Here is a 15,466-nt window from a genome sequence, read left to right as displayed (position 1 = left end):
TGATACAAAGTAATAGGATGGTGCTGTTCTGATGCTTCATAGGAGTGCTAGTAAAGTAAATGGGATACCTGGGTTCTTGTCATATCCTGCAGCTACAGCAGCAAATGTGGGATTGCCATTCCTTCCAGGTAAAGACGATGCTTTAGCCAGCTTGGGTTTGGTGACAGTAGAATTCATTCTTAACTCACTAGAATAAAAGGCTTTTCGTTACACACATCAATTACTTTCGTTTTCTTGGCTGTACTGTCCTCCTTGTGAATACACAGTGAAGCTTAAAACGGACGCTATAGCAGAAGCAGTCCTCTTACTAATAGCCCTTTTACATGGGATGATTCGCTCAAATCCCTGCAATCTTGTAGGAATCTGAACGATAATCGCCTGTGTAAATGCATGAGAATTGTTCAGTTTCTGCATGCCAAAAAGTGAACGACGTGCCATTCTGTGTAAACAGCAGTCGTTTACTTATGAGCTGTAACCGTGAATGGAGGCGGACGGGGAAGAACGCTTTCTGGCCTTGCCCACCTCCCTGCTGGTAGCGCTATGAGTGATGCCAGCGATACTCGCTCCTGTGTAACAGCATAGGTGTCAGCATCACTGGGACGACCGGTCGGGAATCGTTTGACAGCTTATCTTCTGTAAATAGACCTCAACACCGAACTTTGCGAACAATTGACAATGCAATTTGCCTATCTACACATACACTTTTTTTATACGCATGCTCAAATGTTACTAAGGCTCATGCAAGTGATATTACAGTAGGTGCAGTAGATGTGATAACCTGAACAGACATGGGCATGCAGCCAGTTGGGCCTGTGCATCTATTTTGTGTCCATCAGTTGCAATAGTGAAATAGTATATGTAGCAGATTTGTTGCAGAAAATACACCAGATGAATGGAACCGATTTTCAGTTGCAGTTATTCCCACAGCAAATGTGTCCCATGTGAATATACCCTTACATTGTAATTTTGCAGCTACAAGAGATGAGATTCTTAGATGTCCGGCCATCATACTTACTGACTGCCTGGGCTGTTGACAATGCTGCTGTAACTGCTTCTTCCCCCATAACCCAATGCTGGAGGTGGTGAAGGAGAGGTAGGAGCTGGTGAGGTCTGCCGTTGCTTTAAGAAGTCATCAGCATTGCGAGTCTGGACAGACAGTTTGTAAAGGCTATCTGCTGCTGCAACATTGGAAGAGAAAGGTTACTAATTAAAGTGACAAAAACAAATTTTTCTTCCCATATTTTTAACAAATGTAAGTTTCCTCCCACTTGCTGAATACCACACAGCAAATTGCTCCAAACTAAATATATATTACTACACATGGATAAACATGAATCAAAGGCATTTTAGCCGGAGCCGTCTTTAAAGCGTTCTGAGCTGCCACTTTTTTTTAGTTAATATACTACTTTTGATTGTGCGAGATTCTGCATTATACTGCAGTATTACAGGATTACAGGAATTTCAGAGAGTAACGAATTGAAAACTATGTATATATGAGTATTTATGTCCTATGCAAACAGCAGCACACAGAAACCAATGTAAATCACTACTGAAACCTACAGCTGTGTCTCGGACAACAGAACAACATGCTGTACAAAGCAGACACAAACCCTAGAGCGCACACAACATGACAGCATGCTTCATTAGTGGCAACCCTAGTTAATACGACACACTAATCTTTTGCTGTATTTGGTTGACTACAGACAATTTTTAGCACAAAAATATCTAGCCACGAAGTCCTTGCATTTTCCAGTCTGCATCATGACGGTCTTTTTAGTGACTGGGCATAACGCTCATATGGTGCTCTGCCTGATCACTGACATGATTCTCACAGCCACTTTGACAGTTTTTTGTCAGGGCTGCTTCAACACCGCAAGTCGCAGATCCCTAACCTGGAGCCAGCAGCCATTCACAGACCGTGCTGGAAAGAAGTAGTGAGGAAGGCCTGAGATCTCTGCCACAGTCCACAGGATCTACCTGAAGGGCGTTCACTATGCCCTCCATTTCCGTCACGCTTACATTGCTCCAATCTTCCAACCACACACAGTTTTCCTTTCCCGTATCCAAGGTGTCATCATGCAGACTAAGGGAGTATTTATTTTTGCTGTACGTTTATACCTGTACAACCGGAAAGCTCTTGAAGTACAAGCTAAAGGTATCCATAGGTTTCTGCTGTTAGATGGAGGCCAAAAGAGTGTCCTTTTGGCTTCTGTCTGGCAGGTATATGTCAGTATACTGTTAGAAAAAAAGGGGGGGGGGGGGGAATGGAATAGAATAGCAGACTATACTATTCCATCCTCACAATCCTATAATAATAAAAAAAACGGATCAGTTTAACGCAAGTCATAACAGCCTATGTGTGACGGACGCTGCTGTAATGCATCTGTCACAGTTCTTTATTAAAACAGACATGTCTTGAAGCTCCAGTGATGTCGCTGCCCATACATGGACAGTTATTACTGGAGCCTCACTGCCTGTACTACAACACTCAGTGAGTACAATAAAACTATGTGTAAGCTGTGATGGAATTCTCAAACTGAAATTGGACCATTCGCTTCTTGGTATCCATTTAACAAGGTTCCCATTTGTTTCAAATACATTTAGAGTACCGAATAACGTAGATGATTATGTTATGAACCTTGTAAAGCAGGCACCAAAGCATGTCCACTTTGCAATAGTAGTGCATAGCCCCATTTCAGTTGGGGGATTCGTCGCAGTGCTGTTTCTAGCAGCCGTCACAGAACCCCGGAGCCTATCACACAGCGTGTACAATAATGCTGTGTGCACCCGCCATTACAGAAGTTGTGCAACAGCAAGAAGCCTGTACAAACACACAGTGTCAGGTCCGTGGCAGAAGTACGGTATATCAGAATGCCAGAAGTCAGACGGACCCCATAATAGTCAGCGGGGTCTGTTCGGCGCCACTTAGCTCCAGCATGTGCCTAATGTGGCAGTTCCGAGATCTGTGTTGCTCTGTTCCAAGGACACAGCTGAACAACATAAATTAGCTGGAGCCCCCATGCAGATGTGAATGAGGCCTTGAACAGCTTTGAAATGTATCTGACCTCACATCCACAACCGCTCTGCATGCTTTTATCTTTAGAGACTTGCTGTAGTATTTGTTACAGTTAAACCTTCCTTTGAGCCTTTTTTACCACGGTGCCCTTTTCTAGCAGAAACACTGCCAATTTGACATTTTTGCAAGCTTATCTGTGTGTGTTCAGCTTCATTTACACGTCACATAAAAGATGCAAATCAACCAACAAATGCATGGCTGTCAGGAGATTGGTGGCATCTTCACAATTGTAGATGATCGGGTGGACGACCATTCGCCTTTATTCTAACCTTAGCAGCGTAAAGGAAATACCCCCGCTTCTACTGTAGAGCAGCAAGAAAGGAGGTATTACCATAGACCACTTAGTGACATGAAAGGGGTTTCCTGGGACTTATCTCACGATAGGCCACCAACATCTGATCGGTAGACATCCACCACTCAGGAGCCCTGAAGATCACTTGACACGTGACAGCACAGGTCTGAAGAGAGGTCACAGCGCTTACCCAAGCATGGTGGCCTCTTGAATCAGCTGACTGACAAAGATCCCAAGTGGCAGACCCCCCCCCCCCCCCTTCCTTATCCGCTATCAAGGACCTACGCTAAGGACAGCTCATAAATAGTTCAGTCCTAGAATAACCCTTTAACTGCTACACTTCTTTAGACCACTAGGGACGTTTTAATATTTAATTTGAAATACCTTCCCCCCATTTTCTCTTGCCTATACCTGGGTGTGCACTGTAGTCACGTGTGTCTTTATACGATAGTCTATAACTTTATAGATTATTGACCAGAATATGCTGGGACTGCACAAGTCACACCATATAATGAAGAGTACCTATGCATATAGAAGTTTGCAGGGTAGAAACCCCTTTACCATCACACTGCTCACTTTATTTGGGAGAAATCTTGAAAGCGGTAATTCTACTGATACAAATTATGTTACAAGGGTCAAAGTGCGAGACCGTCATACATCCTCCAAGATAATGAGCGCAGATGACTGAATGAGAAAACAATATTTAAACTTCACATCTACATAAAACTTTCAAGTTGATATTAAGTGAAGTCCACACTACATGGAAGTGAAACTAGAGGTCATCATAACACATTACAACGGGGGAGAGGAATTCTATTGTAAACGAAAGGTTTACAATTAAGTAGTGCGGGCGGATACTCACAGCTGCCTGCTTTATGAATTGGCACTGAGTCCCACTCTGGAGGTGGGGAGTCTTTCTCGCCTTCTGAGCTGCTGGTATTGCCTAGCTCCTGACCAGTACGACTAGGAAGAAGTTTCGCCAGCATTGACTGCCTGCTCTCCATTAGCTTACTGTTGGTACCTGTGCAAAACATTAACAAGCCATGCACTGTGAGATGCTGCTCCACTCAGGGCCAGACAAACCACATGGCCGTTAGCAACAAAAAGGGCAGAAAAGCATACAAAGGAGGGGGAAAATGTCAATCCATACCTCTTGTTTTCTGCAGGTTTCTTGATTTTGAACCATTTACTGTAGAGTGCTGCACTGCAATTTTGGAGAAGTTTTTATGCTGTTTATTTTCCAGGGGGGTGGTGTATGGCAATTCTAAAGAGCTTGAAAAAGAAAAAAAAGCAACTTATCAACTAGTATCATACTACATCATATGTATTAACTAATACAAACATTGGGCATTAATCCTTTAACAATGGAAGTAACAAAATCCATTAGGGAAGCTCGTCAGGGAGCGTCTTACGTATCAGTGCATGTAAAGGACTGGCACAAATCCGACATGCCATATTTTAAAGGTAATCTAAGTACATACAGAGTACCTGTTTTTATAAATTAACCTATGAGGCGCTAGTAAAAACCTGGTTTGTATTTGGCACCTTTATCGAATTCTGTGCATGTATCTAGTAATGAAAACAATGGATGTATTTATTTTGTTGGTCATGGCCATGGTCCAGGTCATGTAGATGCCGTAAGGACTGGGACTTACTTAATACTGTCTAAATGTCACAGTACAAACTTGGACTAGACTGTCTCAAAATGCATCAGGACTTATCACAGTATCTCAGCTGAATGATAAATCTGTTTAACTTTAAGACTGTCTAGTCGAATGGTCCCTTTAGAAGAGCAGATTCTCGTTCACTCGTGCAGCCTATTTAGATGTATTGTCTGCTCAAACAAACAAGAATCGTTCAGTCTTTTATGAGCAAATACAAAGACTGAATGACCGCTCCTTAAATGGAATCATAGGAGCCAACAATGCTTATTAAATCTGCAGAAACTGAAGGGCAAACAAAAAGCTAACGATTCTCATTCAGTCCAAATGCCAGCCAAAGACTGAACGATTGCTGTTCACTTTCGCTCATTTGAATGATCTTTTGAACAGTAATCATCCAATTAAACACAGTATAAGTTTACACCACTTATTAGTTGGTTTAGTTTATGCCAAAAATTTGGCGTAACTTGTGGCAATTTAGGCCATGCCACTTTTTTGGGACAAGTTGGAAAAACTGTCTGAAAGTGTCTAAAAGCACATGGTCTTTTTTCTGAACAGTAAATCTGCCCCCTTCTCCTCTGGTCTTTGCTACACACTATATTTAGTTACTTTCAGAAAGAATAACATTCAATGAACTAAAAAAACTGTACAAAACAGAAATGACATTCCAAAAGGGAATCCTTTGTCAATTCACGGCTGGTCAGCTGTATGTATCAACAGGTTCGAACCACCTTCTGAAAGAAAAAAGTGTAAACAATCAGTATTTGCCTTCGCTCACCTTGGTTTAACTTCGGTTACATTCTCTTTTTTGCTGGGGATAAGAACTTTCTTGCTCTTTTGTTTTATTTTACTGATTTCATTTTCTATTTTATCAACAATGGCTTGTTTTCCCTTTGTTTTTTCAGGCTCCTGAATAAAAAAAAAAAAAAAAGCACAATCATGTGATAAGATGACAAAAGTTGCAGGAAAAATAAAGGACTACATTCTTCAGGTTACTAATGGAGAGAAACCGATTTAAAAAAAAAAAAAAGCAATCAGTGTTGATACAACGTTGGCTTGTTCACTCATCGTTAGGTTTAAACAGCACCCGTTCAGTCGTTTTTATTCACTTATTCATAGAACTGAATGATTTATCTGCCCGTCTAAACAGGCGGCATGAGTGGACGAGCCAACGGATATCATTCAAATGCTACTCTTTTGGTGTAAAACAGACCCTGAGCAAGAGCCCAGCAAGTATACTGCTGTATGTAAAACAGCAGACACTGGGCGAGATTTATTACCGGCGCTTAGAGGCGTTGTATCAGAATCACACATTATCCCCTATTCAGGGGTCTCTGGTGCTATAATTAATATACTGCAGATTTAAATTCCGCACTGCGTGTTAATTGCTGAAAGGATTTTGTGTGGATTTTTTCCGCAGCGTAAGAGCAAGATGTTAGAACTTCATCCACTTGTCTGCTACTGTAGATGCTGCGGATCCTCACACAGAAAATCTGTCGCATGTGATTGTATACACTTGAGGCCCCTTTTAAACCTGCACTTTTATTTTCATTGTTCAGTACCATCCTTGGAGCCGGACAATGAAAATACCAGAACTGCTGGATCCAGTACATGCCGGACACAAGCGTGGGGCCAGTCTGGCTTCTGGTACGCCAGCAATACTTTCCCATAATGCGACACCTTGTGTGAGATTTACTGCCGCAGCCTCAAAGCAAAGCAGGCCTAGCAGACATCAGTACCATGGAGCGATCACACAGCAGGAGAAGCATTTACACGGATAGTTATTGTAGCGGAGGTACATGTATTGTTGCAGTTTGCTTAATAGAAGCCTACTGTTGGCTATTAACCTCCATACCTACCTTAGGCTTCCTGTGATCACGATATCGCTGTGAGAAAGATCGCAATTTTGCTTGTGAGAGGTCTAAACGTTAGCAATGCTTTTTCTTGCAAAAACCTCGCTGCCGCCAGCAATTTATTTCTCGCGATAGACAAAAGGAGTTTCTCATTTTAAACATGCATCGCACGAGAATCGCAGGTTCGTGCATTGCGATGCAATAAAAAGGAGGCTCCACAGGGAAACATTGGAAATAGGAACAAAATCAGTTGAAAATCATTGGTTTCATAATTCTGCACTTTCACTTACTTGCACATCACGCAATTTTATCGCAAGTGCGAAGGCACCCTTAGAATACCAAGAAAGAAGAGCAAAGGCCACAAAAGACCCTAGACCACAAAAGTTAGTGATGTTGACCCCTCCACTCCCATAGACCACCAGGAAACCTTTAAAAACGCAAATTATTTTTTAGCTTTCACTGTCTTACGGTCTGAAAAAATACAGTTAATGCAACAGACTCAACATTAATAAAACCCAAAGGCATCCCTACCAGGAAGGTATCTATATGTTATATTCTAAGATTGTCCGGCACAAACAGCAAATATGGAATTTATATTAAATGCCAGAAATCTCTAGACAAGGAGTAATCAATGATATTAAAGCTCAAATCATACCAATCTGGAATTATGCCAACTATGTCCACAACATTGCTAACATAAGGGACTCCATGCAAACAGGTTTTCTGGCCGGACAGCATACTGTACCCGCATAAATATAATCTGCCATTTCTTAGTAATTAAGTGACATGAAATCTTACCTCTTTAAGAAGTGGCTCAGTATCAGGATTGGAAGTTTCAGTAGTGGTAGAGGAGCTGTCATCGTCTGCAAGAGAGTCCTTCAGCTCATCTTCATGTGTCTTGGCTTTAACTCGTCTTTCTTTCTCTTCCTGCTTCTTTTGGAATTTAATTTTGTGCTGAAGAGATTTCCCCTTCCCTAATGTTTAAGTGTAGAAAAAGGACATGCAGTAGTTGTAATGAACCTCTGTAATTCAAAGATCTGTAATGTCAAAAGCGCAGCCCTTCCTCCAGAGACCCCATTGACCAGGCAGGCAGGACAGAATATCTGCTAAGCTATTCTGCCTGCTTTAGAAGGAAAATAAAGAAGTAACTGGACGATTAATGCTATCCATTACAGAACAGACCCATCAAGGGTCTTGGAAAAACCCATGACTGCAGTGTGACGTCCAACACATGACTATAGTGAATGACTAATATGTTTCCAATAACTTCTAAGGAGATGTCCACAAGGTAATATTTTCACACGGATTTTGGTATGTATTAGGCACCAAAATCCACACGAAACCCACCTACAACCTGTGTCCCACCAATTTCAAATGGGAAATAATAGTTCACATGGTCAAGGATTTTTCTATGACTAGGACTAGGAATCTATCACATTACCTTTATTTCTTGCTGCTGGAGATGGTGGCTGTTCTGAAAACACATCTGATGGAGGGGGCTCAGAATTGTCAAAATCTTTATCCATTACTTCTATGAGATTAGATATATCTGTGTCATCTGAACTGTGCCTGGCATTACCAGCACTGCCACTACTCCCAAAGTACTCCGGATGAGAAGTGTTACAGGTCCCTGTCCGGGACAAATCTGCTGGTTGCTCCGGCTGTATTAGAGGCACTGTTGGTAGTTGTGTTGCCACAAGAGGCTCTTGTAAAGCCGCTCCTTGTGGTGGTGTAAGATTTAGTTTTGTCCCACGTGTACGCCTTGTTAGAGATGAACTGTGAGCAGAAGTGCTGGAGTCTGCGGTCAGGGAGGACGTTTTGCTAGATAGCGGTGTTGCAGACACTTGTGCGGACAATCTGTTGGGTACACTAGTGGCTTTTGCTCTGATAGACTCCACATCGGGTACATTCCTGTGTATGCTGGATGTTGGGTTGCTCTGCTTGTGATTACTGGTGGTCCTGGAGTTCCCACTATACAACCCTCTGTTAGAGCTATTGTTTGACTCGGCTCCAGGCGAATTAAAGCTAAAAGACAAATACAAAATGTTTATTCACAAGATTACTGTTTAGCATTTTGTGTATTAAATAAATATACATAATGAAGTCAGCTGAAAGATGATTTATATTGTCTAGTATTTTATCCCATCAGAGTGGTTAAAGCCCCTCGCCTTCATCTTACATATAGAAAGTATATGTGGATTACCACCACCGCACACAGAGCCAAACCCAAATTAAAAGTCTACATAACCAAAAGTAAAATGAGGCATGGTAATTGTCTTCTGTGTTGGAGGCTCCATTACAAGCCTCTATTGCAGATGCAATCACATCTGATGGATCGCACGGCATGCAGTGCTATTCTTCCTTTGAAAATGACGGACCCTCATTAAGGCCTCATGTCCACGGCAAAATAACATTTAAAATCCGCAGCGTTTCTCCCGCACGCGTGATCCGCGCCCCATAGGGATGCATTGGACACCCGCAGGTAGTTTAATACCTGCGGATGTCATTTTCTCTTGATGCGCGGATTGCGTTTGCGGGAAAACACCCGCAGCATGCTCCATTTAAGTGCGAGTCTCCCTCGGGGATGGATCCCGCAGGCTTCTATTGAAGCCTATGGAAGCTGTTTGTCTTTCTGGCCAAAGATGCTCAGAATTAATTAAGAGATGCGTGCCTTTTAATACATTTGATGCATCTTAGGCCGCCTGCACACAGCCAGGTCGGGTCCCGCTGCGAGAATTCTCGCAGCGGGATGCGACCAGTGCCCTGCTATTGACCTTATTATACTCACCTGTCTGGCATCTTCCCTCTCTGCACTGCGATGTGCCGGCTGTCGCACAGCTGCACAGTGTCGTGACGTTTCTGTGAAATAGGAAATGCCGCGATTTGTTTACCACACGAGTTTTCACGCGGTTAAACCGCAGCTGTCTGCATAGGATTGCATTATTTAATGCAATCCTAGGGCAGCGGGCATGGGGGGAAATTCTGCTGGAAATCTCGACGCAGAATTTCCGCCCGTGTGCACGAGGCCATACTCGAGTGCAATGCTACTAAAGACTACATTAAGATTGTCTTTAGTAAACTGGTCCCATAATATTTAAATGTAAGAGCGTTTAAAGATTATATAAGAGCCTAGAGATGGAGGTAGCAGATAGCTGTGACTGGATGAAACTAGAGATGCTGATTAATTTAGAAGTATAGTATAAATTTTCTTCATTTTAGGTATCAAAAGTTATTGTCATCATACACACAGGATAAGCAGTCCTAAAAAAACACTAAGATGTGAGAACAACTTACTTGCTTTCTGTTGATATGCCAACTATCCTTCTAAGATCAAATGGTCGGCCCAAATGAAAAGGAGGATTTGATGCCTCAAAAGAGAGTCGCCTTCGAAACGGCTCCCATATTCCTTGAGCTTCTAAGTAAGCTGTTCCAATAACTAAAAGAAACAGCAAACTAAGGTGGAAGGAGGAAAGACAAAAAAAGTTAGAATGCACACAAAAAGGCTTGAAAAAAAATATTCTAAAATGATTTTTTCAATACATGCTTACACTTTACGATATAAAATGCTGCTAATATCTGCTAAATAGGAGATGGGGAGGCACTACACCAAGACTTTTGTTACCTATAAAATCCTTTTCTGTCAGAGTTCATTAAGGGGAAGGTGGGGGTAACATAAGATTGTGGGTATAGGCTACTACACCTTCATGTGGATGGGGAAGTCTAGTCATGACAAGTTTTTGAACATTGCGGATGTGAGAGCCAGGAAGAACTGTGCTTGAAGCCTGGTTCCCCTGTGTATCTAGTTGTCTTTCCCTTAGAAATATAGGCTGCAGAAGTGCCAAAAGGAATGGGAAAAAATAATCTGGTTGTATAGAGAACGAAGATCCAAGGATTATTCTTTATCTGCCAGCATGCTCAGTAATAATGTCGTTCAGAGGCGCGGACCATCGAGTAATGGGATCCAGATGTTTGTGAAGAAACGACTGTCAAACTCTTTACAAAGTGGATCATTCAGACAGTCTGAGAGGCTACGTTTGTGGTGCAGTGTCCATAATCCAGAGCAGTACTAAAGGGAACCTGTCATACTGATGATGCAGTCTGATCTGCTTGCAGGAGGTTATGGTTATACAGCAGGAGGAGCTGAGGAGACCATTTTGTAAAAGAAAGCAAAGATCAAGGCACTAGAGATTCCAGATAAAAATAGGAGTTGCATTTTCAAGGATGAAACGAAATAAAACCTGAAGTTTCGCCCATACAGAGCCCTTGTCATGTATACAATAAGGCACAAGTCAGTTGCAAGCGTGACAAACAAATACAACAGTCAGCTTTAGATACACCATCTTTGAGGCCGGTCTCTCACAACTGGATTCGAAATGCAGATTTTACGATCGGCATTTGCGCAGACTTTTCGCGGTAAAAACGCAGTCATTGAAAAGGCATGCATTTTTGACCCAAATTGCACATTCCGCATTAACATTGCATATGTGCCGCAGGTACCCGTTTCATTGCTATGTCATTTGCCGGCGCAGGAAATACAACACACACAAAAAATAACTAAATTTAAAAACTGCTTCGGATGGCTGATCCTGTTGCAGGGCTTCCACATGTGGTATCCAACCCATTCGTGTGAGCCCTGACCACATCCTTTCCTCCTGGTCAAGCCCTTAAAACTTCAGCAGATAACCACCTCTATTAATAAAAGAGCTATTTAAAAACATACAAAACAATCCGATATGTATGTACAGCAATCAGGGTCATCCATTCACCTCACCTTGTACCGGTCTTATATCTTATGGTTTGTTGTACAATGGCCCTGCATGACTCAAGTGTATGCTGCTTTAAGGATGAGAGTTATCTGGAAACTCTGGTGCCTTGGACTTTGCCTTCTTCTAGTTTGGGTGGGAAAGCCACACCAAGTAGCACATAGTAGGTGGAGTGGGCATGAGAACAAAAGTATTATTTAGAGACATAACCTAATAGGAAAAAATGTGCAAAACTTGTGTTTTAATAAAACACCTGCTCTTCATGGGTAGGGGTCCAGTGGGCAGGCACATTCCGTGACCTACAGCCATCGCTGTATGCCCACTGCTATAGGAAAAGACGTCAAATCCCTCTGTAGGACCGCCCACTGGATTCCTCAGCAAAGAAGGAGCAGAGACTTGAATGAATAAAACACGAGCAATACAGAATTTTTCCCCACAAAACTATACATCATGTTGTTCAGGTCCTCCTGCTCTATAATATGTTGCCTATAGATTGCACAGCATTTCCAAGGTGAAAGGTTCCCTTTAAAGGGATTGGCCCACTTCTAGCAGTTTTGCTGCAGGATGCAGACCATTCTGTACATTGTACAGTGGTCCAGGCTGGAACTACAGGCCCAGTCCCATATAAGTGAGTGGGACTCAGCCTGTTGTATCGACCCAGGCCACTGCACAAGGTATGGAGCTGTATGCTTCCTGCAGCAAAACAGCTACCCTGTGTATTTGCAATAACCATGTGAGTTGTACATCTAAGACAGGGTGCTATGTGACTGCCTGAATCTCGCATTAACTGCATAGCCATGTCACGGAGTGGTAAAAGAGTAAACCACATGGCAACATTACTCTGATTATGAAAGGAGAAAGTTACATTCTAAATCTCGCATTAACTGCAAGGTCATGGCAGCTACACTATATAGCAGAATAGTTATTTTACCTACAGAGTAATGTGGGGACCTGCGTGGCATGTCAGTTATACAATGTAACCAGCACAATACAATCACTCTGCCTATGAAAGAGGGTAATGTGGGATATAAAAATCTGCATCAACTGCGTGGACACCGCAGCTACACTGTCTAGCAGAACACAGGTAATCAACCTATGGAATGGGGCAATGAGGTTGCCTGCACTGCAATTTTAGTTGCAGGAGAGGGTAATCTAGAAAAGTGTAATGTGGCCAACTGCGTACCAATGTCTGATATATCTCATTTGTACAGTAGGGGTGGGAATATGCCTAAAGTTAGCACAAAACTGAGAGGCAAACTTGCAAAACTGGGTTCAATGCAGCAAAAAGGAAGAAATACCAGGCTGGTCCTACCATATGTTACAAGATGTTCAGAGGCTGGGTTTCTCCGGAGAGGAAAAAGTGCCCAACTTAAGTGTCCCATCTGGCCCTCTTTGACTATTCTGCAGTGTGCTCCTGTGAATGCTGCACTGAACAGGGGGTTAGAGCAGATGACCCTGGAGGTCCCTTACAACTCTATCATTCTAGGATTCTATGCTGGCAGAGGAAGGTAGGTATAACAGAAGAGAGATTCTCCTACTACCCCAGGAGAGTGAGGCTGAATGGGCTTCAATGAAGCCTGGGTCTCAATTATGTGTGATCCCCAAGCCAAAATGGAGTTGGAGGACTCTATTAGATCCATGGCTCACCGCAAAAGCAGCAGGATGGGTGGGAGTACCAGCCTTGAAGTAGGAGAGCGCTGTGGAGGGGACAAACGCTGTCGGGAAATCTGGAGGAACAAGGGGTCAGATGCTGCAGACCAGATACCGGGCCATTAGGAGTGGTACAAACAAGGAGAGGAAGAAGAGGGTGCAGAGGATGGAGTGGATTATCAAATTATGAGAGTACGCTGCATGAGGAGTGTGGGAAGCCAGTAACAATGGGTGACCCCATGAGTAGCAGATAAAAGAGGAGCTGGGCTGCTCTGTTCCTCTTGGAAGAAGTTTAAAATTGACAACTGGTTCACCCTCCGCACTTGGGGGCAATGAGGGAGAATATATTGTTTCCCACTTAAAAAGGAGAGGAAAAAAAGACAAAATACTAAAACGAACATAATTAATTAAAGTAGGTAGGGTAGGTCTGACTCCTACGGACACCAAGCTAAACCTAGTAAGCCAAGTGCCTGCAGGAGGCATTTAGACTGTATAGAAAGAGCTAACATTCTTTACTTAGTCTCCACCTCCTAGTGGCAGCAGCCTATACCCACCATCTTTGTCTCCTAATGAAACAGACAAAAAAAAAAAAGTATTTACACTTAAACAGAATAGGAATGTATGTCCTACACCAGATTTTTTTGAGGCTTCAGCCTAAAGGTTCATTCACAAGAACCTATTTGAATTGCGTATTACGTGCATGCTGAACACCGAGTTTTACGCATACGGCCATGTAAAAGAGCCCTAAAAGTGACCGATACATAGAAGTCAAGTTAGTCAACTTACCAATTTTTGAGCAACCAACTATTTTATGTTTAAGGCGGTGTCCCGATTCTCCCTCGATAGCAGGTGTTAAGGGCGAGATTGGGGATGCTGGAATTCAACATTCCCAATCCTCTGTCCTCACGGGAGATAAACTGCAAACAGTTGTCTGGCAGTAACTTATTCCCCTCACCCCATTGAGGCACATACGTGTGCAGCAGTACCAAGTGTGTATGTTTGTATGGGGGAGTGGGAAAAGACAGCCTAACACCTATTTAAAGCGTATGAACACCTTATGTAGACAATAAATATAGGAAATTATTACTGCACACTGAAGACACTTCTAATGAAAGACCACTCAATTACCTCATAATTCCTGAGATAACGACATACAGTGCCAACTCCCAGTTGGGCCGGGGAAGCGCTTCTGCACACGAAGCCAGCATGTGATATGGAAGGGATGCATTCAGCACAAAAACAAATTCAGAGCCTCCCTCTGTAACAATCTTTAGTTCACGAATCACTCGTGAGGAGGTGAAATCTGGTGTAAACCTGCAGGAAAATGTAACAGTTTTATAGTATGCCATCAGGGAACATAGATGTAATCCATGTCAATCATCGATTTGCATATGAATAATATTCAAGCTATGCTTTGTTGTGACTTGAAAATTAATTTTTTTTTAATCTTCTTGAGAACTGTTCAACATTTTTAAACATCAGGTCTGTCTGCATAAGGAGCTAACCACACTGCCGTACTTTGCCGGGAAGTGTCTCCCAGCCTGACCCCGTTTCCTGATCCAGACTCTGAGCCTCATAGGAGCATATGCTGCTTGGAGTTTGGTTCAAGAGACCCGCGGCCAAGCTGGGGGGGGGGCACTAAAACAAAAAGTTGTCAACTCTACTTCCCAATAATGGAGTTTATTTACTAATCCTGTCTAAAAGTCAGAAAAACTTAAGAACCACCAGATTTATCATAGTGGCAATCTGTCAAATTTTAAAGACTGTCCACTTTAAGTTTAGATCACTGTAGACTACTGTATTATGATCCATATTTCAGAACATTTATTAGTGGAGAGTTAGTAAAGTACAGGTAGTTAGCCTCCTGTATGCTCAATATAAGGAGCAGGTCTGATGCAATCGTTCGCTGCGAGGAATCATCCTCCAATTGTTGGAAAGACATAAATGCATAGAGTGAACCTTCAGTAAGGCAGAACAATGTAAATGCCATAACAATCCTTCATAACTAGAATAAGTCTCAGTGGACAATCTGATTGTATCCATAAATATAGGCACCACCTGTGCAGCAGCTAACGAATGGATCCTCCTGAGGACTGAGCACTTACAATACTGCGAAGCCTTCCGGAGTAGAGCCGGAGACAGACTTCTCTTGAGACAGAGCAATCTCAGAT

At 42.6% G+C, this 15,466-nt stretch overlaps 1 protein-coding gene across 3 annotated transcripts in view; it reads right to left on the bottom strand.

Moving 5' to 3' along the window:
• Positions 1-15,466, bottom strand: part of TMEM131 (transmembrane protein 131) — a 130,434-nt gene that overhangs the window by 9,186 nt on the left and 105,782 nt on the right. For 2 of the 3 annotated variants that reach the window (XM_066579216.1, XM_066579224.1), the window contains exons 29-37: positions 14,424-14,609; positions 10,177-10,335; positions 8,324-8,907; positions 7,681-7,856; positions 5,808-5,938; positions 4,519-4,640; positions 4,231-4,389; positions 1,016-1,178; positions 69-187 (exon numbers count right to left, since the gene is read on the bottom strand). In XM_066579216.1, the coding sequence (XP_066435313.1) occupies positions 69-187; positions 1,016-1,178; positions 4,231-4,389; positions 4,519-4,640; positions 5,808-5,938; positions 7,681-7,856; positions 8,324-8,907; positions 10,177-10,335; positions 14,424-14,609 (1,799 nt within the window). The remainder of the gene's footprint in view (positions 1-68; positions 188-1,015; positions 1,179-4,230; positions 4,390-4,518; positions 4,641-5,807; positions 5,939-7,680; positions 7,857-8,323; positions 8,908-10,176; positions 10,336-14,423; positions 14,610-15,466) is intronic. The other variant, XM_066579232.1, reaches the window with a different exon arrangement.

This window comes from Eleutherodactylus coqui, chromosome 1, assembly GCF_035609145.1.
Source record: "Eleutherodactylus coqui strain aEleCoq1 chromosome 1, aEleCoq1.hap1, whole genome shotgun sequence".
Lineage (NCBI taxonomy): Eukaryota > Metazoa > Chordata > Amphibia > Anura > Eleutherodactylidae > Eleutherodactylus > Eleutherodactylus coqui.
This window is presented reverse-complemented; position numbering and strand designations above follow the sequence as displayed.